The 21,987-nt window shown below is 41.4% G+C and overlaps 1 protein-coding gene across 1 annotated transcript in view; it reads left to right on the top strand.

Moving 5' to 3' along the window:
- Positions 1 to 21,687, top strand: part of doc2a (double C2-like domains, alpha) — a 39,387-nt gene extending 17,700 nt beyond the window's left edge. Inside the window, exons 6-11 of the mRNA XM_053613751.1 lie at positions 522 to 648; positions 778 to 837; positions 18,320 to 18,504; positions 19,255 to 19,336; positions 19,822 to 19,918; positions 20,174 to 21,687. Of these exons, the coding sequence (XP_053469726.1) occupies positions 522 to 648; positions 778 to 837; positions 18,320 to 18,504; positions 19,255 to 19,336; positions 19,822 to 19,918; positions 20,174 to 20,310 (688 nt within the window). The 3' untranslated portion in view covers positions 20,311 to 21,687. The remainder of the gene's footprint in view (positions 1 to 521; positions 649 to 777; positions 838 to 18,319; positions 18,505 to 19,254; positions 19,337 to 19,821; positions 19,919 to 20,173) is intronic.
- Positions 21,688 to 21,987: the final 300 nt, after the last annotated feature.

Genomic DNA, 21,987 nt, shown 5'->3' with positions numbered 1-21,987 from the left:
AAATCTCACATCTGCGACCGATTGCTGGGAATGTTTATATATATATATATATATATATATATATATATATATATATATATATATATATATATATCTTGGCCTTTTCCTTTTTCCGGTTTCCTTTTTAAAAAAGGGTGACGCGAAAGGTAGAAGAGAGCACAAAGCAAACTCGTTTAGCTGTTTATCTCTGAGCCTGAGTCTGAGCTCCACTCATGTGCACAGTCATTTGAATGTGTGGTTCATGTGCAGGGGTGCAGGGTTTTTAAATAAAAAAGCTGTCAACGCTGCGAATATCATTCTAATCCCAGTCATAAATATACATTTCTGTCAGGAGCAATTCCATCAGAGCTTATTTTTGGCGCTCTGTGTTCTGCTAATCTCTCACTTTTCTACCATTTAGCAACTTCTTTTACATAAAAATACGCTCTGCCCACCTCTTCTTTCTTTGAGACTCATACACACACTATCTCTCTTCCCCCTCACTTTCTATGGTCCTTTGTCTCTCCTATAATCTTGCTCAGGTTATCAGTGTGTGATGAGGACAAGCTGACTCATAATGAATTTATTGGTGAGTCGCGGGTGGCTCTGAGGCGTGTGAAACCAGACCAGACAAAGCGCTTCTACACCTGCCTAGAGCATCCACCCCCTGTAAGCACACACATACACACACACACGGTCCCATACACAAACACGCACTTTGAAATTACTCCTGGAAAAAGTGTGATAAACATTTCAAGGAGTGTTTCCAACCACAAACTCTTTCTATCATTCTTTCAGCTTCCCTCACCAACAGCAATGGGTGCGGCACTGCGAGGGATCTCCTGTTATCTCAGAGAAGTACTTCAACCTTCTCTATCCCATTTTTTCTATTTCTCTATTACCCCTTCCCCCACTCTCTCTCCTCTCTCTCTCTCTCTCTCTCTCTCTCTCTCTCTCTATCTCTATCTCACCCTCTTTCACTATCATTAAATCCATCTGTTTCCAGCACATTTCAGAGCTTGAATACATATCAGGCTTACATAAACCAATTATTGCCTGCATATTTAATGCATTCATCATCGCTCTTCAGTGTTTTCACATTGGGATCAAAGTGAATTAGCACTTAGAATAAGAACACTGTGTACATTCTAACATGTGAGAAGATGAATAAAACCCATTTCTCATCTCATTTTCTAAAGTACTTTGAAAGTCAAACATGTCACTAAATGAAATAGCAATTTCTCGACAATTCATTGAACTGGGTGATTAAAAACCTTAATACACATAATACCGTTAAGAGAAATATTAGGAGTGTGAATCTCCCTGTTAACTAGTGTATGGTACTACACACAAACCATACAGTATAAACAAGTAAAGATTCATTCACTAATATCTGAATTAATACTTGAACTAATGATGAGTTAAGGCATGTACTAATCACGAACAAACGAAGAGTGGACCTTACCTCACGTGTTGTCTGTCTCTGTTTTGAATTTAAACAACCCCACCTATTCTGATTCCAGTTATTCAAGATGGCTGCCTCCATAACGTTACAGCGTTAAGCTACACAGTGACGTTTTCTTTACGTTTACAGATTAAGTTGAATCTTAAACCACATCAGCAGATCTCTGTGCCATTACTGAAGAACTGAATGTGGCTTGAGGCCAATATTTACAGAAAATGTGGTAAAACGTTACAATAACTGTGTGTGAATAATCATGTGCTAATACCTGAATTAATACTTACTTAAATATGAACTAATGATGAGTTAAGGCATGTACTGGTCACAAACTAATGAAGAACAAACCTTAACTACGATGTGAATCTTATGAATTCATGCGTGAAGACCACCTTTATGAATAAAGACCACCTTAAGTACCTGTTAGTACATGTTTGTCAGTTAATGTGTTAATTAACACATAGGGGTAATCTAAATCAAACATGCTCTATAAGAAAGAATATGAATTAAACATGCGTAAGTTAAAATTGTTTACATCATTTGCTGTATGCAGTTGTGTTTGTAACGTAATTAATACATTAATTAACAAACATGTACTAACAGGTACTTAAGGTGGTCGTTATTCACACTTGACTCACGTCGTACTTAAGGTAAGCTCTTCATTAGTTTGTGATTAGTGCATGCCGGAACTCATCATTATTTAATTAAGAATTAATTCAGGAATTAATGCATGATTATTCATGTACTGTTATTGTAAAGTGTTACCAAAGATTCATTATACTTCAATTTACTAATGGTCCAATTCTATTTGATTCAGCACCGACAGGATTCGATCCGATATGATTCAACTCAGTTAACGTTAAGTTTTCTTACATGGGAAAGTCTTCATGACAGAGGAGTTTGCTCTTTCCATTTCCTCAGTAACATGACAAAAAATTTTACTTCACTAGAGAGAAAAAATAGAGGTTGGTGAGAGAGTAACTATTTATAGATGCTCTAGAGTAAGTGCTTACTTGTTTCATGGAAGTTACACATCACAAAATGTAACATTGTCTAAGAAAAAGTACAATGTGGCATTCATAGTATAATGTAATAACCTTAGTATAGAGTATAATGTGTCATTCTCTCCTTAGGAAAAATGAACACTCGTGAAACAATTTTCAGGGTTGTCTAATACCTTCCAGCTCTAAATGAAATTGGAGCTCTCTCTCCAACGCGCTCTAACGTGAACCGGGGAGTATGCATTTTCGACACCAGTATTAGTTTTTAACTGCTTTCCTTTTTGATTCTAACAACTCTGCTTGTATCGATGCTGGCGTATTGTAGACTGCCTGACGAAAGTGATGTAACAATCAGTGGCAGACTAGGATGATCATGATAAAGGGCTAGTGCAAGAAACATAAAAACATAAAGAGCAAATCCTGGGATTGTTTCTCGAAGCATGAAGAACAGAGACATAGTAATATGAGAGTAAGAGGAAGGGTGATATGTATCATAATTTCATCTTTTCGGTACCTCTAATAAAATGATAAAGACTGCTGATAAGAGGAAAACCTTATGACCTTGCTCAAAGACTTTAAATTACAGTGCAGCTGGACAGAATGACAAAAACATCAAAGACCACAGAGGGATCAAAGGGCAAAATGAATGAAAAAACCCAGAGGAATGGCTATTTTCTCAGACTGAGAGTCACAAATAGGACTTTTTTCTCCATATATACTCAGCAAAAAAAAAAGAAATGTCCCTTTTACAGTAGACTGTATTTTAAAGATAATTTTGTAAAATCTAAATAAGCTTTACAGATCTTTATTGGAAAGGGTTTAAACGATGTTATTCATGCTTGTTTAGTGAACCATAAAGAATTATTGCACATGCACCTGTGGAACAGTCCTTAAGACACGAACAGTTTACAGGTGGTAGGTAATTAAGGTCGCAGTTACAGTAAATTAGGACACTAAAAAGACCTTTCTACTGACTCTGAAAAACACCAGAAGAAAGATGTCTAGTGTTCCTGCTCACCTGCGTGAACATGCCATAGACCTGCTGCAGGGAGGCATGGGGACTGCAGATGTGGCCAGAGCAATAAACTGCAATGTCTGTAATGTAAGACGCCTAAGACAGTGCTACAGGGAGACAGGAAGGACCGCTGATCGTCCTCGCAGTGGAAAATTACATGTAACCATGTGTCCCCCCAGACATGATTGAGAACTTGCAGATGCCTTGGTGGAAGAGTGGAGTAACATCTCACAGCAAGAACTGACTAATCTGGTGCAGTCCATGAGGATGAGATGCACTGTAGTACTTAAAGAAGCTGGTGAAGACACCAGATACTGACTTTTAATATTGACCCCCCTTTTGTTCAGGGACTCATTATTCCATTTCTGTTCGTCAAATGTCTGTGAAACTTGTTCAGTTTATGTTTCATTTGTTGAATGTTTTTATGTTAATGCAAATATTTACACAAGAAATTTGCTGGAAATAAAAGCAGTTGAATGTGAGAGAACGTTTCTTTTTTTGCTGAGTATATGTGCAATCTTTAAGTGGATTTCTTAAAAAAGCACATATAAATTCTCCATCAATTTATGAAAATAGCCTGAAATGGAGTTCACAGAATGACATGATGAAGAGATTATCAGCCAAGCAGTTATAGTTAGCCTGTAATTTGTAATGAAAGATGAATGTTAATTTGATCTAAATTAATTTTCATTACTCGCTATGTCCCTCTTACCCAAGAGTAAACAACAGACTCTTTTTTTTTTTGCAATGTTTAGAATTGTAATGGCAACATTTCTGCTTGGGTCATCTTATCTGCTAATGCTGCTACTGCAAAACTCCAAAAACAGGTGGATGGGAATTCCACAAGAGACAAGAGAGAGAGAGAGAGAGAGAGAGAGAGAGAGAGAGAGAGAGGAGGGGGGGACTGAGACAGACAGGCACAGAGCAGAGAGAAAGGGAGACAGACAGACAGACCGACACAGAGAGGAGAGAGCGAGAGACAGACACAGAGAGGAGAGAGAGAGACAGACACAGAGAGGAGAGAGAGAGAGACAGACAGACACAGAAGGGAGAGAGAGGGGGACTGAGACTGACAGACACAGAGAGGAGAGAGCGAGAGACAGACACAGAGAGGAGAGAGAGAGACAGACACGGAGAGAGAGAGAGAGAGAGAGAGAGAGAGAGAGAGACAGACACAGAAGGGAGAGAGAGGGGGACTGAGACAGACAAACACAGAGAGGAGAGTGAGGGGGAGACTGAGACAGACAGACAGACACAGAGAGGAGAGAGAAAGAGAGAGAGAGACAGTCAGACAGACACTGAGAGGAGATAGAGGGGGAGACTGAGACAGACAGACACAGAGAGGAGAGAGACAGACAGACAGACACTGAGAGGAGAGAGAGGGGACTGAGATAGACAGATGCAGAGAGACGAGAGACAGACAGACAGGCAGACAGACAAAGACACAGACAGAGAGAGCGGTAGACAGAGAGAGTGGTAGACAGAGAGAGCGGTAGACAGAGAGAGAGAGAGAGGGAGAAGGGGCTGGGACAAAGGCAGAAACTAATGAACAAGATGTGAATGTAGAAAGATCACCAATGGACAACTAATTCCCAAAGATGAAAAATGTACGTGACAAGAACAAAGTTACACCATTCCGATGAAGAAGAAAACAAGTGAGAGTGACACTGAGTGAAAGTGAGAGGTGGAATGAATATGTAAAGTGGAGACAGCGAATGGCAGAGAAAGTTGGCAGAGTTAAGTAATTAGAGAGAGCAAACTTGTCAGTAAATACGGAAAAGAAGACCTAGAAGAGAACAGACTTGGAGGCGAGGAGGTAGTAGGAGGATGTTTCACATGGCCAGAGGAGAAGATTATAGCTGAGCAGTGTTGTTATTTATTTAAAAATCTTGATTTGGCTCCTGATATATGCTCAGAATCGGATAGCGACTGATGACTGATCCTATGCCATCTGTGTGCTAATCACATACATCTGAATATGAAAGATCTCTCTCTCTCTCTCTCTCTCTCTCTCTCTCTGTCTCTCTCTCCAAGTGTGTGCGTCCTCACACCTGTTTCCCAGCTCATTACACCTCCTCATTATCATTAGCGAATTGAAGGTCATTAGTCTTTTACAAAAAGTCAAAATTTATCTTGACGCACTAATGAGACATTTAATGAAACATTTAGTGAGAAGCTGTAGTAATGCTGCAACGTAAAATAGCTGCAAATTTCTGATTCAAAAATGAATTTGATGATACAGTAAAAGTTTGAAGATACACTATATGGCCAAAAGTTTATGGACACCTGACCCTCACAATGTATATTACGATACAGCACAATATAGCACGCACAAAGCATCATATCCTTTTCATGTATAACATCCAGATTGTTACTGCTCAATATGAATTCTGAAATAGTTTTACTGTTTAAATGTAATAAAAGTGCAAATTTTATTAAATGGCAATTGACACCAATTAAGGAAAAGCATAAGCATTTTTGTAAAGCCAGTTCTAAAAGGTACAACAGATACATAAATAAATGCGATGCACTGCAATATCATAAATGGATCATTGGATGGTGCTGGATTACTTTCATAGTTTACAATGATCCTCCTTATTATTAGTGCATCGTTCTATGTTTGATAAGGAGGATCAATGTAAATGGATCATGAATTCATAAGACTCACGTCGCAGTTAAGGTTAGTTCTTCATTAGTTTGTGATTAGTACATGCCTTAACTCAACATTAGTTCATATTTAAGTAAGTATTAATTCAGGTATTAGTGCATAATTATTCACATACTGTTATTGTAAAGTGCTACCACATTTTCTGTAAATATCTGCCTCAAACCACATTAAGTTCTTCTGTAATGGCACAGAGATCTGCTGATGTGGTTTAAGTTTCAACTTAATCTATAAACGTAAAGAAAACTTCACTTTGTAGCTTAAGGCTGTAATGTTATGGAGGCAGCCATCTTGAATAACTGGAATCAGAATAGGTGGGGTTGTTTAAATTCAAAACAGAGAAAGACAATAGGTTAAATAGGTAGCTTTTCCACCTGTTGATCAGTTTGCTGAGATCAAATTTACAAAAGTCCAGAAAGGCCATGAGTTATTTACCAAGTTTTCTTGTGATCTCAAGATAACAAATGTTGTTGATTATTTGAACATTATTCTCATGTTGTCAAAATGCATGATTAGGCATACATGCATCATGGATGAGTGCTTTTGTTTTGACTTTAATCAGAGACTTACACGAGCATAAATACCTGGTGAGGTGGTAACCCAGGGTTCTGGGTTTGAGCTTTGTTTACTGTTTGTTGCCATGTTTTCTTGTGTCTGTGTGGGTTTCCTCTGGGTTCTCCAGTTTCCTTCAACCTACGAAAAACATGACAGTAGGTGGATTGTCTAAAATAAATTGCTCCTAGGAGTAAATGAGCGTGTGAATGTGTGAATGCATGGTGCCCTAGTCCAATGGACTCCTGCCCCATCCAGGGTGTTACCCCTGGAAATGATTGATTTTTCTGCAACTTTTTTCAAAATTTGTGAATTTCTGAAAAAAGTTTTTTGTGCTTTTTTTTTGTGGAAAACTACATGAATTGGCGAAATCGCAATTGCACGAAATTGTTTTGCATGGTCTTTCACAGTGATCAATGCATGTGAACTGAAGAGGGCTTTTCCTGAATGTGTGTTGTGATAACGTCACATGGTGCATTGTGATGACGTCACACAATGTGTCTCGGTGTTACGTTCCGGGATGTAATGGAGTTGAGGATGGATGCAAATGCAGATAAAGACGTTTATTAAAGAGCGAGGCAGGCAGACAAATCCAAACAGTAATCAAGGCGTGGTCTAATAACAGGCAACGGGTCAAGTGGTTGGCAAACGGACATAAACAGGGCTAGGCTGGAATAAATACGAGAAACAAGAAACAAGGTCATTAACATGAAAAGAGAAACTAGGTCATTAACATGAAACAAGAAACGAGGTCATTAACATGAAACGAGAAACAAGGTAAATAACATGAAACGAGAAACACGATAAATAACATGAAACGAGAAACACGATAAATAGGGATGCACCGAAATGAAAATTCTTGGCCAAAGCCGAAACCGAATATAATGAAAAACTTGGCCGAAAGCCGAAGGCTGAATACCGAACATGTTTTTTTCACGTTTTTCCATTTATTTTGCCATTTTTTTCACCATTGCATAAATTAAATAGTCAAAATGTGCTTTTTACTATTTTGTCTTGCTTTTCAAAGAGAAAAATCAATTACAAAAACAACAATTTCAAACTATTTATTTAACACTGAACATTTGTTTTTCATTCCAGCAGGCATAGGCTACCAACAAGGCACAATATAACTTTAAATAAATAAATTAGTAAAATAAAAATATTTTTATGTGGTCATCTTTGAGCCACCCTTGAATAGCCTATGTTAGGCCTATAACTGACTGCTGAAAGAATGTAACACTCTGCAGCCTACAACAAAAAAATACATTAAAAGTGCATTGATAAGAGTGCAAAAAATGGTTCTATTTGGTTATATATGGCTGATTATATTGTGGATATATACCGCTCGCGTCCCTGTACACCTCGCAGAGTATTATAGTAGATATAGTATAGTTAGATACGTTGTTAATGTTATGGTCCTTGATGGATTTAGTTAGTTTAAACTATAGATTAGTTCATTTAGTCCCCGCTGGTTTTACTGCTCCCAGTCCATAGTACTAGTTCATGTTTCTTGTTTTGTGTTTTGACCCTGTTTTCTGTGACCGCGACTTTGAATCCTGCTTTGCCCCGTTTATGCCTGTTTGCCGGTCGCCCGACCCTGTTTTGACTACGTTTTTTGGATTACGATTTGGATTTGTCTGCCTGCCCTTAAATAAATATGTCTTTACCTGCTTCCGTACTCTACTCCCTTACGTCTCGCGACTTGACAGAATACTCCGGAACGGAAACAAAACAAACGCACGTGTCCACAGTAAACTTCCGTCGACATCCGAATAGCACGTAGCTTGTGCACGTAGCTCGTGCATGCGCGTGCCCCCTCATCGAGGTCGTGGCATTCGCGCGTCTCAGTCTGGTTGCTAGGCTATTTGGTCGCGTCATCAAACTCGTCATTGTCCGGTCAAATTTATTCTGCCTTTTCACTTATTCGGCCGAACACCGAAAATACTTTTTTTGCTATTTTCGGCCGAATAATTTCGGTTGCCAAACATTCGGTGCATCCCTAACAATAAATAACATGAAATGAAAAACAACCGCTTAGTAAAGAGGTGAACTCAATACTGCACAAGGGGGTTTATATCACAAATGTAATCATGGGTAAATACGGACAGCTGAAAACAATATTGACACACCTTCATAAAACAACCAATGCTTAAACGGAGGCGGAGACAGAGCATAATTATAACAAACACACGTGTCCAAAGTAAACAAAGTCACGATCATTGGAAACAAAAAAGCATGCGTTCGCTACGCACTCGTGCATCTGGCTCAGGCATGTGGACGCGCTTCAGTTTTCTGAGCATACTGCAAACTGCTGCACTCAAGGGGAAATTGTGACACTCGGCCAAAATCTGCAGAAAATCTGTGGTAATTTAGAAAAATTGCAAACTCTTGTGTACATTGCGGAGTTTCCTTGGTTTTGTGTTCTGTGATCGCAAAATCCTGGAGGGACTGATACTGACCAATTACTATGTGCTGTGTGGAAAATTGTGCACATTTGATTTTTCTGCAATAACTCGTTTAATTATGTGCAAATAGCTGTGAATGTATGTATTGAACAAGGTGTCTGCGACAGGCTGAACACTCAGGATGCAGTTTAGGTGCAAAAAGAAGAGGCGTTTTATTTTAATATCTGAGGGAAGGGGAATGGTGATGGTGTGAGGTCTGTGGGTGAAGGTGGTGAGTGGCATTGTCTTCTCGACATGGGGAGCGGCAATCTAGCCAGAGCCAGCTCAAGGTGGGAACTAGGGGGCACAGCACTAGCAGCAGGTATCAGCCGAGGGTGCAGCTGGGCCAGGGAGCGTCCTCTATGGCGCTGGCATCTTCTCCATCAGCGTATGCAAGGTAAACGGACAGAGGCATCAGTATTACCACACGCGGAGACATAGCTCACCTTTCTGTGCTGCCACAACCTTTATATATCCTATATGTTGTCTGCTGAATGATGAATAACCTCCACTCCACTCACTGGCCGCCAGCCGTGTGTGTTTCTGCTGCTCCGCCCTGCAGCCATATATTTCCAAGCTGTCCAAAACACTTGCAGTGCTGAACCGGAGCTGTCCCTTAAGCACCAGAGTGGCAGTTGTGCGAGGAGCGCATCAGGTTTTGTGTGCATCGGCTACATGCTCGCTATCACAGTACCCCCCCTCAGCTCTGAGCCTACTCCTGGTGGATGCTGGGCCCATAAGGTGTATCGCCACGAGGGTCCATTCGCATACCCATGGTTGGCCCGCACTCTGTGCTGCACCTGGAAAAAGAAGTCCTATAATGACAAAAACCACCTGGTTACTCTGGTGTTGGTGTCCTTTTCTCTGGCCATCCATTGCAAGGGAGCATGGTCGGTCACGAGGGTGAAGTGTGGACCTGCCAGGTAATACCGCAGCTCTTCTATGGCCCATTTTATCAACAGGACTTCTCTCTCCATGGCCACATACTTTGTCTCGGCAGGTTTTAGCTTTTGGCTCATCAATAGGACTGTCTGATCTTCCCCGTCAAAGGTCTGAGACAGGACGGGTCCCAGGCCTGTCTCAGAGGCATCTGTGAGGAGCGTGAAGGGCCAGTCAAAGTCCATTTTCCGCAGGAGGGGAGAGTGGGTGAGGACCTCGTTGAGGGCTTGGAATGCCCGCTACATGTCCTCAGTCCACCGCACCCAGTCCAGTTGTCCTTTCTTTGTTTGGTCTGAGATGGAGAAGGCTAGAGAGGAGACATTAGGCACAAACCTCCTGTAGTATCCCACCCACCCCAGAATGGCACGTAACAGTTTCTTTTATGTGGGGTGGAGGTATTCCTTTACTGCCTCTATATTCTTTTCTTAAGGTTTGAGCAGGCCCCGGCCGATGCGGTATCTCAGGTACTGTGCTTTGGTCAGCCCCAGATGGCATTTCCTCCAGTTGGCCGTCAGCCTGGCTCTTCAGAGGCTCTCCAAGACTTCACCTAGATGGTGGAGATGGTCCGACCAGGTGGAGGAGTGTATGATGATATCATCCAGGTAGGCAGCTGCGAATGGCCTATGTATTCTTAGGACGATGTCCATCAACTGCTAGAATGTTTCTGGGGCTCCGTGGAGGCCAAAAGGGAGAACCCAGTACTGCCAGTGGCCACTGGCAGTGCTGAACGTGGCCTTAGGTTTAGCCTCTGGAGCCAGGGCTACCTGCCAATATCATTTGGTTAGATCTAGGATGGAAATGAACCAGGCTCTCCCCAGCCTCTCCACCATGTCATCCACTCGGGGGAAATAGCTGTCGAAGTTGGATACCTTGTTCAGCTTCTGGAAGTTGTTACAGAGCCAAATACTGCCATCGTGATGCAGTACAGTGATGGGGCTGGACCAGGGGCAGGGGGACTCCTCGATGATGCCATTGTGGAGCATCTGGCTGACCTCCTCCTCAATAGCATGATGGCAAGCCTCTGGGATGCAATAGGGCCTCTGCCTTACCACTACTCCCAGTGGGGTCTTAATGTCATGGTGGACTAGATGCATCAGACCAGGGGAGGATGCAAAGACATTAGCAGACTGGTCCACCAGCTCTGTAAGTTCCTGGTGCTGCGTGGGGGTGAGGTCCATGCTGCAGTGGACCAAGATACACTTGTGGAGATCTGTGGGGAGAGCGGCAAATACAAACACGACTGGTGCGGGTTTAACCCACTTTTTTAGGAGATGGTGTCTGCATGCTTACCGAGCTGTTGCAGTTGGTAGTTGACTGGGCCCACCCTCTTGAGGATTCTGTACGAGCCCTGCCAGTGGACTAGGAACTTGCAGGTAGCATTCAGGAGCAGGAAGAGGACCTGGTCACCTGGCTGGAACTCCCTGGGCCGTGCAAGTTGGATGTAGGCCTTTTTTTGGTCTCTTTGAGTGGCTTCCATATGTTCTCAGATGATTGGGGTCACTCGGTCGATCCATTCTTGCATTTCTTATACATATTCCACCAGGGAGCAAAAGGGGGAGGGCTGCTCCTCCCAGGCTTCCCGGGCCAAATCCAACAGTCCTTGAGGGTATCATCCGAAGAGGAGCTTGAACGGGCTGAAGCCTGTGGACACCTGGGGGGTCTCCCGGATGGTGAAGAGTACATAGGGCAGGATGAGGTCCCAGTTTCTGCTGTCTTTGTCTACCACCTGCCGCAGCATTCGCTTGAAGGTCTGGTTAAACCTCTCCACCAGGCCCTCTGTGTGGGGGTGGTAGACGGATGTTTTCAGGTGCTTCACTTGCAACAGCCGACACGATCAACCATTAATTTCAACATAAAGGTCGTACCTTGGTCTGTCAAGATGTCCTTGGGGATCTCGACGTGGCTGAACAAAAACATGAGCTCATTTGCAATGCTGTGGGAGGTGGCTTTCTGCAGGGGCACCACCTCTGGGTACTTGATGGCGTAGTCCATGATGACTAGGATGTACTCGTGCCCCTGGGTGGCCTTTGGCATCGGCCATAAGAGATCCATGCCAATCCTTTCAAAGGGCATGCCGATGATGAGGAAAGGAATGGGGGGGTGGATGCTGGCTTTTGGGGCTCAGTTCATTGACACTGGGGGCACCTTCCACAGACTGCCCGGACCTCTACATCCAGGCCAGAGGAACTGATCCCTCAACTTCTCCAGGGTGTTCCGAGCCCCCTGATGGCTCCCCAGTGGGTGTGGATGGGCCATGTGAATTAAGATCTGGGTCCTATAATAGGGGACAATGAGGAGGTCACAGGGGTTTCCCTGGTGGTTGGTCTGGAAACAGAGTAGTCCCCCTTTTACTAGGAAATAGGCGGTGGGTAGGCACTGCTCAGGGTTCTGTTTGATCCACTCTATCTGCCGCACCTGGCCCCAAAAGTGTTTTAAGTGGTCATCATCCTTTTGCTCACACCAGAATTTCCTTCTTGAACGACCTGGTGAAACACGGAAGAGACAGGGTTAATGTGTGTGTCTCACCTGAGGTGGCTCTCTCCCTGGTGTCCCCTTCGTGGGCAAGGTAGGCCCGCCAGACCCTTGGTTGTGGAGCTGGTGCCCTCTGATGGCAATGTGTGTGTGTGTGTGTGTGTGTGTGTGTGTGTGTGTGTGTGTGTGTGTGTGTGTGTATGTGTGTGTGATTTTTGTTTTATATTTATATGAAGGGTGTGCATGATAGGGTGACTCTACTCTGTCTGTCATTATTCAGCAGGCAATTTGTGTCTGTCCCCAGTGTGTAACATTAACGAAGCTTCTAGACAGGTCTGGCAGACACACACACACACACACACACACACACACACACACACGCACGCACACATACACATGAAAGATCTAACAAGGATGCTGGACTGCAGTAGATGTCATGAGTGACAGATGGGTGAAGTCAGCATCAACTATGTTGTCTGCTAAGACCTGCCATCTATAATTAAACAAATTATCGTGTGACAAAATGACAAAAAGGTAGAAATAATGAGATGCAACAAGTCAGCGAGAGCCAGTGAGTGTTGTGGGGGATGTTAGAATTATTCATTCTCTATCTCTGTCTCACTCTTTCTCGCTCTCTTTCTCTCTTTCTCTCTTTCTCTCTCTCTCTCTCTCTCTCTGTTTGTCTTTCTGCCTGGACCTTGTGTGCACAGAGCCAATGACAGATTTGTAAAGAGACACCAAAATAACAAGACAGGAACAGGGTGAAAAAGACAGCCTCAATATAAAAATGTCTTTACCTCTTCAGTTTTCACTATGGACAGCTGTGCCACTGAGTTTCTTCAAAAAACATCTAGTGCTAACATCATTGCAAATAGAAATGGCAGGGCTGGAAATGTGTGTTAGAAAACCCCCTACTATGTGGGATCAGTCAAATATCTCCACCCCTCAATACCACCACCACTCCGCCCCCCTTCATTTGTTGGTTCACTCCCTCTCAGACGCAGGGCTAATTAAGGAGAACACAGAGGTTTTAAACTCTGTGTACAAATGGGCTTCTGTATAGATCTCGGTCAAGCTTTAATGATGTGCATGTGTGCGTGTGCGTGTGTGCGTGTGTGCATGTGTGTATGTGTGTTTGCATATCTGTATAAAAGCATTATAGTGTTCTAAATTACAGATTGCAGAGGTCCCAGTTTTAGAGACTGCAACCAATGGTCACATCCACATTCAAATCAATAATCCATTTAGTCCAATTTAACTGGTGAATTTAGATGTATGCAGCCTAAATGAAAATGTTAACAGTGAAAAGGAAAACACTTAAGGCTCCAGGTCAAGCGGCACAATGTGAAGTGGCACCTGTTTGTGTGGTTATAAATATTCCAAAGACATATTAACATAAACAGTTCAGAAATGATTAAAATAACTCTGGATACAGTATTTTTCACCAATTCTTCAGATCTATTGAAACTGGAAAGCCTGCAAACAGAATCCCTTATGGAGAATTATAAGTGTTAAAGTGCCCCGCAGTGTTAATGCCAAACTGATATTATGCTTAATTATACCTATTGCAGCATGCACACAAACCTATGTCAATATCAGAACACAGGTAGAACAAGAAACAGCTAATGCTATTCATAACCTTATTATCATAATTTGATCAACTATTTAGCTTCATATTGAATTGGAGTGAATCTCTATATCTTTGTATAACTTTACATTTTAACATTCTTTCCACATTCTTCAGGAAGGTCGTTCAAGCCTGGGTAGTTAGAATTAATCATAGTTTACCAGCAAAAGCGCTCTGTTGCTACAATTTAATGTGTTTGAATCAAATATAGGGAGTCAGACAAGTAGTGTTTGCACTCTTGAATGTCAGTGTTGAAAAAAATTACTCCAGATTTTTCATTTTCTACTGAAAATGAAAAGAAAACGATAAAAGAAAACGTGATTCATTAGACCAGGCCACCTTCTTCCATTGCCCCATGGTCCAGTTATTGATGCTCACGTTCCCATTGTAGGTTCTTTCTGCAGTGGACAGGGGTCAGCATAGGCACTCTGACCGATCTGTGGCTACGTGGCCCCATACACAGCAAGCTGCGATGCACTGTGTTCCAACACCTTTCTGTCATAGCCATTAACTTTTTCAGCTATTTGTGCTACAGTAGCTCTTCTGTGGGATCGGACCAGAGAGGCTAGCCTTCGCTTCTCACACACATCAATGAGCCTTGAGCACCCATAACCCTGTCGCCGGTTCACTGGTCGTCCTTCCTTGGACCACTTTTGGTAGGTCTAAACACTGCATACTGGGAACACCCCACAAGACCTTTTGTTTTGGAGATGCTCTGACCAATAGTCTAGCCATCACAATTTGGCCCTTGTCAGAGTCGCTCAGATCCTTACACTTGCCCAATTTTCCTGCTTCCAGTACCTCAACTGTGAGAACTGACTGTTCATTTGCTACCTAATACAGCCCACCCCTTGACAGGTGCCAGTATAACAAGATAATCAATGTTATTCACTTCACTTGTGGTTTTAATGTTATGGCTGATCAGTATTTACAGTATTTGGATTTATTCTCTGGAACAGTCTTCACATAAGATAAGTTCTCATTGTTAATATTCTTCACTCCTTGTCTGGATTTATTTTTCTCCTGATACATCCTGATTTTAATCTATAGGGTCTCTCTGTGGGCTGGTGAACTGTAGATTTTGTTATGTTAAGGATAGTAATGCTGTGCAGCCTATTTCTCAGCAGTGCTGTGTTGAATGTATGAGTTTTATCCAATAAATCTGTGACTGTTGGTCAGCTCTTTGAAGATAATGACTTTAATTTCCTATTTCTCACACAGTCTTGGCTTGATGGTTTTAGTAGTATTGATTACCTAGAGAGGGCTGGATGTGAATGGAAAGAATTTAGAGTCAGCCAAATTTCCCTTCCCCTGTTCACTGGATCAGTCTGTATTAGGCACAGGGCTAATAATGAATAACACTAACTTTAAATAACCAGTAATTTTAACAATCACATGGATGCATGCTCTAACTATAACCACATAACTACTGAGTTTACAATGTTGCTTTATTCCTTTTGACTTTCAGCCCCACATACACCAGAGTTAGTCACGGGGACCTGAGGCACACATCGAGACAGCATTTACAGTACATGTTGTAACGTCTAACAATTTCTGTATCTTCTTTGCTATCATCACTTGGTGTTCCAAAACTAAGCCTGTTAGAAGGACAAGCATCTCTACTATCTCAAGGCTGACTGCTGTCATCTCTGTGAATGCTGTTTATGTACGTTCTTGTCCTGTGATGCCAATGAAATTAAGAGAATGAATAGCACTGTTGCATAACTGAAAAACTGCATCAGGCAAATTCAAAGTTCTCTGGAGAAAAACTACTGTCATTGTATCAAATTAAATATCAAATCAAAGTATCATATCAAAGTATTTGGAGACATACGGATCTAACTGTTACCTAGAAGAGTCACTTAAATGATTAAATCAAGCTTGAAAAGAAATCATACTTCTCCAGCTTGATCAAGGACCACAGTATCAACCGCAAATTCAACTGACAGATTAAATAACCCTCAGTATTACACAATATTGAACAGTATTACACAATAATTGAACATCTCTCATCTCACCAATACAATAAGTTTGTAGCATTCATTCTTTATCTGCCTTAATAGTAAAGACTGAGAACTCTTGCCTGAAAAGAAATGTGGCTTCTGCAAGAAGTTTAAACGATTCAATCCAACCTTGCAGTAGTTAAACTTAAAGCTCATTATTTTGCTTTCGAGTTCTCCCAGTCATGCCAGTCACCTTTGATCTTCAACCATTTTCCAAACAAATCTTGTGTTCTAAACTTCAGTCAATCAATCACTTTAATAAAGCATTTATTCCCACTGCTATAAATCAGCTTTCATCCAGCTCTTGCTAAAGAAAATCAATCCAGACTGCACTCCAAATAGCCATTTTGAGGTTTAAAAAAGAAATGAAAAGAAAAGAAAAGAAAAGTCTCCATTCAGGTGATTGAATATCATAACATAAATAATCTTAATTCAGTCAACTTTCTGGGCTCATCACAGCACTTGTTATAGTTTTAAATACGGCAATATGTATATATGCCAGAGACACAGGCAGGTGTGGAAAGCACTTGAGTAATTGTATTTTGTTACCAAATGTATTATTTTATTAATTTTATTTCCAAGAAAGACACCTTACTTTTTATGTCTTACATTTTTATTTAGACCTTCAAAGTACTAGTTAAAAATCTCAAAGGTCTCTTCTTCTCTCATCCAGCCATTGACTGTACAGTTGAATAGGTTCTTGTGGATTTTATTTACATTTCAGTTTAAGGCAGCCAATCAAGTTAATCTGGGAAAAAAAAAAAAAAAAAAAAAAAAACCCTCTCAATAATTGCACCAATTAGTCATCTATCAGCTATCAATGTGCATCTGAAGATGGATAAGCTATTGGACTGCAGTGTTGAACTCGAGGAAGAGCACCTCTGGCAATACATCAGTAAAATGCTTCAATATCCTGGAATAAGCAAAGTCTTGTATAAAATAAGATGCTATCTTTACCTCTATAGAAGCTATTAACGCCATCTAATTTGAAAAGGCATACTGTGATTTAAAATTAGAATAAGTCTGCTTTCTGGTTTTAGGCCCAAACTATGAAATGTACTCTCAAAATACCCACAGAGTCACAGGATACTGTTAAAACATGTTCAGCTGCATTTGCTTGGTATTGAGGTTTGCCTGTTTATATTTTATATTAGTCTATTTCTTGTTTTGCTTTCATTTTGCTGTATTTGACCATTTTTTTTGTGATTTATTTAATCCTTTTTACTTAGTTTTAGCCTGCTGGTTGTTGGTATTATTATTATTATTATTATTACTATTATCCATCCATCCATCCATTTTCCATACTGCTTATCCCACACAGGGTTGTTTGGAGCCTATCCCAGGGAACTCATGGCACAAGGCGGGGGACACCCTGGACGGGGTGCCAAACCAACACAAGGCACAATCGCGCACCCACTCAGACACCCATTCACAGACTACAGACAAAGCAGAAATGCCAATCAGCCTACAACGCATGTGTTTGGACTGAGAGAAGAAACCAGAGTATTAGGCGGAAACCCCCAAAGAACGGGGAGATCATACAAGCTCTGTGCACAAAGGAGGCGGGATTCGAACCCCCAATCCCGGAGGTGCAAAGCAAATGTGCTAACCACTATGTGCTTTTATTATTATTATTATTATTATTATTATTATTATTATTAAGTTTTTTACAATTTGATTAACTGTTAAGATCACATTGGTACTGTTGGTTTACTAGACAAATGAGATTATATATCAACATATTTGATATATATATATACCTCATAAGGCCTGACATCCTCCTTGTATGAAAAATAGAGCTGCAATTCTTTAAACTCACTTGGGACTGCTGCTATGTTGCACCAACTTATTTAATTCGTACGTCTCCAACGTCTCCTTTTCTTATTGGACTTACACCAGCACGGAAGGCCATGTGGCAAAAAAAGTTTCATGCGTTCTGGGAATAATGTTAATTTATTTTAATTATTAATTTGCTCCATGGGTGTCCTTGCTGGATCAGGATTTTTTTAATATAGCTAATTATTCTCGAGCACCTGGTGTGTCACTACTGACACTGGTGATTAACTGGTGCCCTTTTCGGCTTCACTGTCTCTCACCAGTCTGAATTTTCTACCTCTAAACTGCCTCCTCTTTACTTTCCACCTACTCTTATTTTCTCTGCAGTGGGAACATGAGCAGTTGCACAGTCTGGAGGAGAGAGGCCGTCTTTTGCTGTCGCTCCAGTTCCTGCCTCCATCTGTAGAGGGAGATGGAGAAGCCCAGCGAGGAGGTCTGTGTGTCGGTGTTCAGCGTTGTGCTCACCTCGCCGCTATGGATGTCAATGGCTTCTCTGATCCCTATGTCAAAACGTAAGAGCAAAGTGTGTTGGTGTATTAAATGTCTGGTGTGGGTGGATGATTTAATCTGTATTCCATTTTACTGAGCAGCAAGGAAACATTTTAGCTCAGGTTCTTCAGCTCAGGTCAAAAGATTATAAGAAACATTCAAACCGGTCTTTAGGGAATAGACGAGTGTATGAGAAAAAATAACAACTCGGAACCAGGGGAATGGAATCTTAATTGCTCGGATCATGCACCCATGTTTTCTTTACATATTTCTATTCGCTCTGTTTCTCTCCCACATCATGTTTTAAAATAAATATACCTTCCTCGGGCAAAATGGCAAGAGAATCAACAAGCCTCCCACCCACACATGTCCATGTCATTTTATCTTTGTCTCTCATCCAAACACACATGCACACACATATACACATACACAGAGACACACACACATAAAACACACAAGAATCTTGGCTTTGATCATGATAGGGGTTGTGAGAATGTGTGTATGTGGTTGTGTTGTTTGGGGGAAGGGAGTGACAGTTATCAGCAGTGTATAAAGCAAATCAAATTTTTATGGAAGCCAGTGGGACACAGCCGGAAAAGCAGAAAAGCAAATAGCTGTGTGCTTCAGTCGATATTTGTGTATGTGTCTCTGTCTGTGTGTGTGTGTGTGTGTGTGTGTGTGTGTTAGTGGCGTGCAACTGTCTTTCTATTTCTCTTTCACTTTGTTTGTGTCTATGCTTATCTCCATCATTCTCCCTCTTTTTACTACTGCAGATATCTGAAGCCTGATGTGCAAAAGAAATCAAAACATAAAACGGCCGTGATTAAAAAGACCCTTAACCCAGAATTTAATGAGGTACCGACCTTACGATATCCGTTGCAGATTATTTAAGAATGTATATGCATGTGCATGTGGGCATGTATCTCCATTACAAGCTCTACAAGAATGAAGGCTAAGTGTTATTGACAATCTAGTCTTTTCTGCCATTTCTCTTCAACTCACTCATCCCGATTGCCTATCACCGTTTGCCTGGTGTGTGTGGGCGTTTGCCTGGTGTGAGTATCATCAGGCAGACTGAGTGGCACGTTTCTATTCTCACAGTAGTCCCCAACACTAGACTTCTCCATTGTGTAATCTGGAACTAGTGCTCTCAGCTTCCATTTGCTATCTTCTCAAGAGCTCAGAGGCTGCAGGCCTATACAAGGGCGCTCAGTGACACCAAAAAGCCACCCACAGAACTCTGATTCAACAGCATGCTGCCACTGAATTCCGACCGCGTTGTTTATCTGAGGATTTAAAATACTCACTTTCATCATTTTCCTCCTGCTTTTGCCCGACAGGAGTTCTTTTATGAGATTTCTCTCACAGAACTGGTCAGTAAGACGCTGGAGGTCACTGTATGGGACTATGACCTGGGTCGATCCAATGATTTTATAGGTGAGAACAAAAACATACTGGTGCATATGGCATTGATCTGGTAAGACACACTACTGTGCTGATTATTGAGATGTTAATCCTGAATCCACACTATTTTCATGCTGTGTTTTTCCCCTCAGATGATTATAACAATGTATGCCTCCATTATTTCAAATCCATTTCAAATGAGGAATTGCCTTGATATCTGTTGTGACTAAAGGAACATACAGTAGAGACAAACTCTGCTCTAATAAAAATCACTCTGTGTGGTGGCAGGTGGAGTATGTCTGAGCTGTCACTCACAGGGAGATGCTCTACGCCACTGGATGGACTGTCTGAGGAATAAGGGACAGAGGGTGGAGCGATGGCATGTCCTGACCAATGAACTCCCTCAGAGCTCCTGCCAGGAGTGAGGATCTTACAGGGGATGTCAGTGAATACTTAATGCTGCATGGAGTTAAAGATGAGCACTCAGAGTGCATTTGCGCACTTCAGACTTTGTGCACTATATGCTGTACGCGCTCATCATATACATAGTCAATGCATGATCGATATTCATGACCGGCACAAATACTGTATTACTTGAACACACCTTGCTCATAACCAGGAGAGTTTAAGGGATGGACTGTCAGTCAGTTGCCTTTTTATTCCATACTAATTGCTGGACCTTACCTGTCAGTCTCTCCCTATCATTGCTGCACGTTTTGTATACGTTTTGTAACAATAAAATGAATTCTAATCTTCTGAGAATCCCATGTAGCATATCCTTCTGATTGGATATAATAGAAAATGTATTTTATTCTCAACACTTCAGTAATTAGGAAAGACATGCACTACATTAACAGCCTGTAGGAAAACAAGCAAGGTGCCTGCAGTCAAATTTATATCGTTTCAAAATGACACAGGAAGCTTAAGGGTCAAGTTTCTCATTAATGTTTTTGGACACTGAATGTATTAATTGGACATCAGGACTGTTACTCATAAACCATCTCAGAACTGATAAAAACTGGAGTGGATTCCAGTCCTAAATTAGCCTTCCTTCTTTCAGAACCCTTGTAAATACTGGCACTCTCATATAAACACGACCAACCATCTGTTTTGTAGCATGAGGAAATGTTTACAGCATTATAAAGCATGCCCCAACAATGTTTTCCAGGGCTGTAATTCTTGTAATTTTGAAGTCCCATTTGCTAATGATATTTATATGTTTGTTTTCCTTTTTTTTGTCTGGTCTGCATGCCCAATGGTGTGAGTGTCAGTTTATATTACTGTGTTATTTGGATATTTATTGAGTGTTGTACTTTTGAGGATTTGTGATTACTACATTTGTATGAAGTGTTTATGTAAAATTTGGAAATACAAATGAATGCATTGCTCTAAGGCTGCGCATCGTTTCTCTGCATCTCTAAAGAATACCAATTTGTACCTCTCTATATTGAGAAATTCAGTGGAAATCAAGTGAAGATTGCTCTGTGTTTCCATTTATGTCACTGGCTGAGTTGTTCAGCAACACACTCTCATTCTTACAGCATGTAGTATATAAAACACAGGGAATTTGCAGTAATCACTGAGATAAGGATAGAGTATAGCTGCGTCCGAAATCGCGTACTGTGACAGTACCTACTGCTTGGCCATTGATACAGTATGTATTGATCAGTATATGTATCCGCCATCTTGGCTTTGTCATGTGACAACATAAAAAGCGCCGATGCGCTGCCTTCTGCCATATTTGATTCTTCAGCTCTTCTGTGCCAGTCCCGTTGCCTTATGGGATAGCGCAGTGTGCATCGCTTCCATACTGCGTAATCTCAGCGGAAGAAGTAGGTCATCCGGGTATTCCTTGCCTACTGTTTTATGAATACTGAGAATTTGGACATACTACTCCTTTGGAGTACTGATTTTCGATTACTATATAGCAGGGTAGTAGGGATATTCAGACATAGCCTATGAGAAATCAATCATGTTTCTTCTCTACATATCAGATGTTGGGGCTATGGTGGCTTGCACCTCTGGGGTTGGGGGTTCAAATCCGTCCTCCACCCTCAGTGCGATGAGTTTGTATGGTTTCCCTGTGCTTCAGGGGTTTCCTC

The sequence above is a fragment of the Ictalurus furcatus genome, chromosome 2, assembly GCF_023375685.1.
Source record: "Ictalurus furcatus strain D&B chromosome 2, Billie_1.0, whole genome shotgun sequence".
NCBI classification, from domain to species: Eukaryota; Metazoa; Chordata; class Actinopteri; order Siluriformes; family Ictaluridae; genus Ictalurus; species Ictalurus furcatus.
This window is presented reverse-complemented; position numbering and strand designations above follow the sequence as displayed.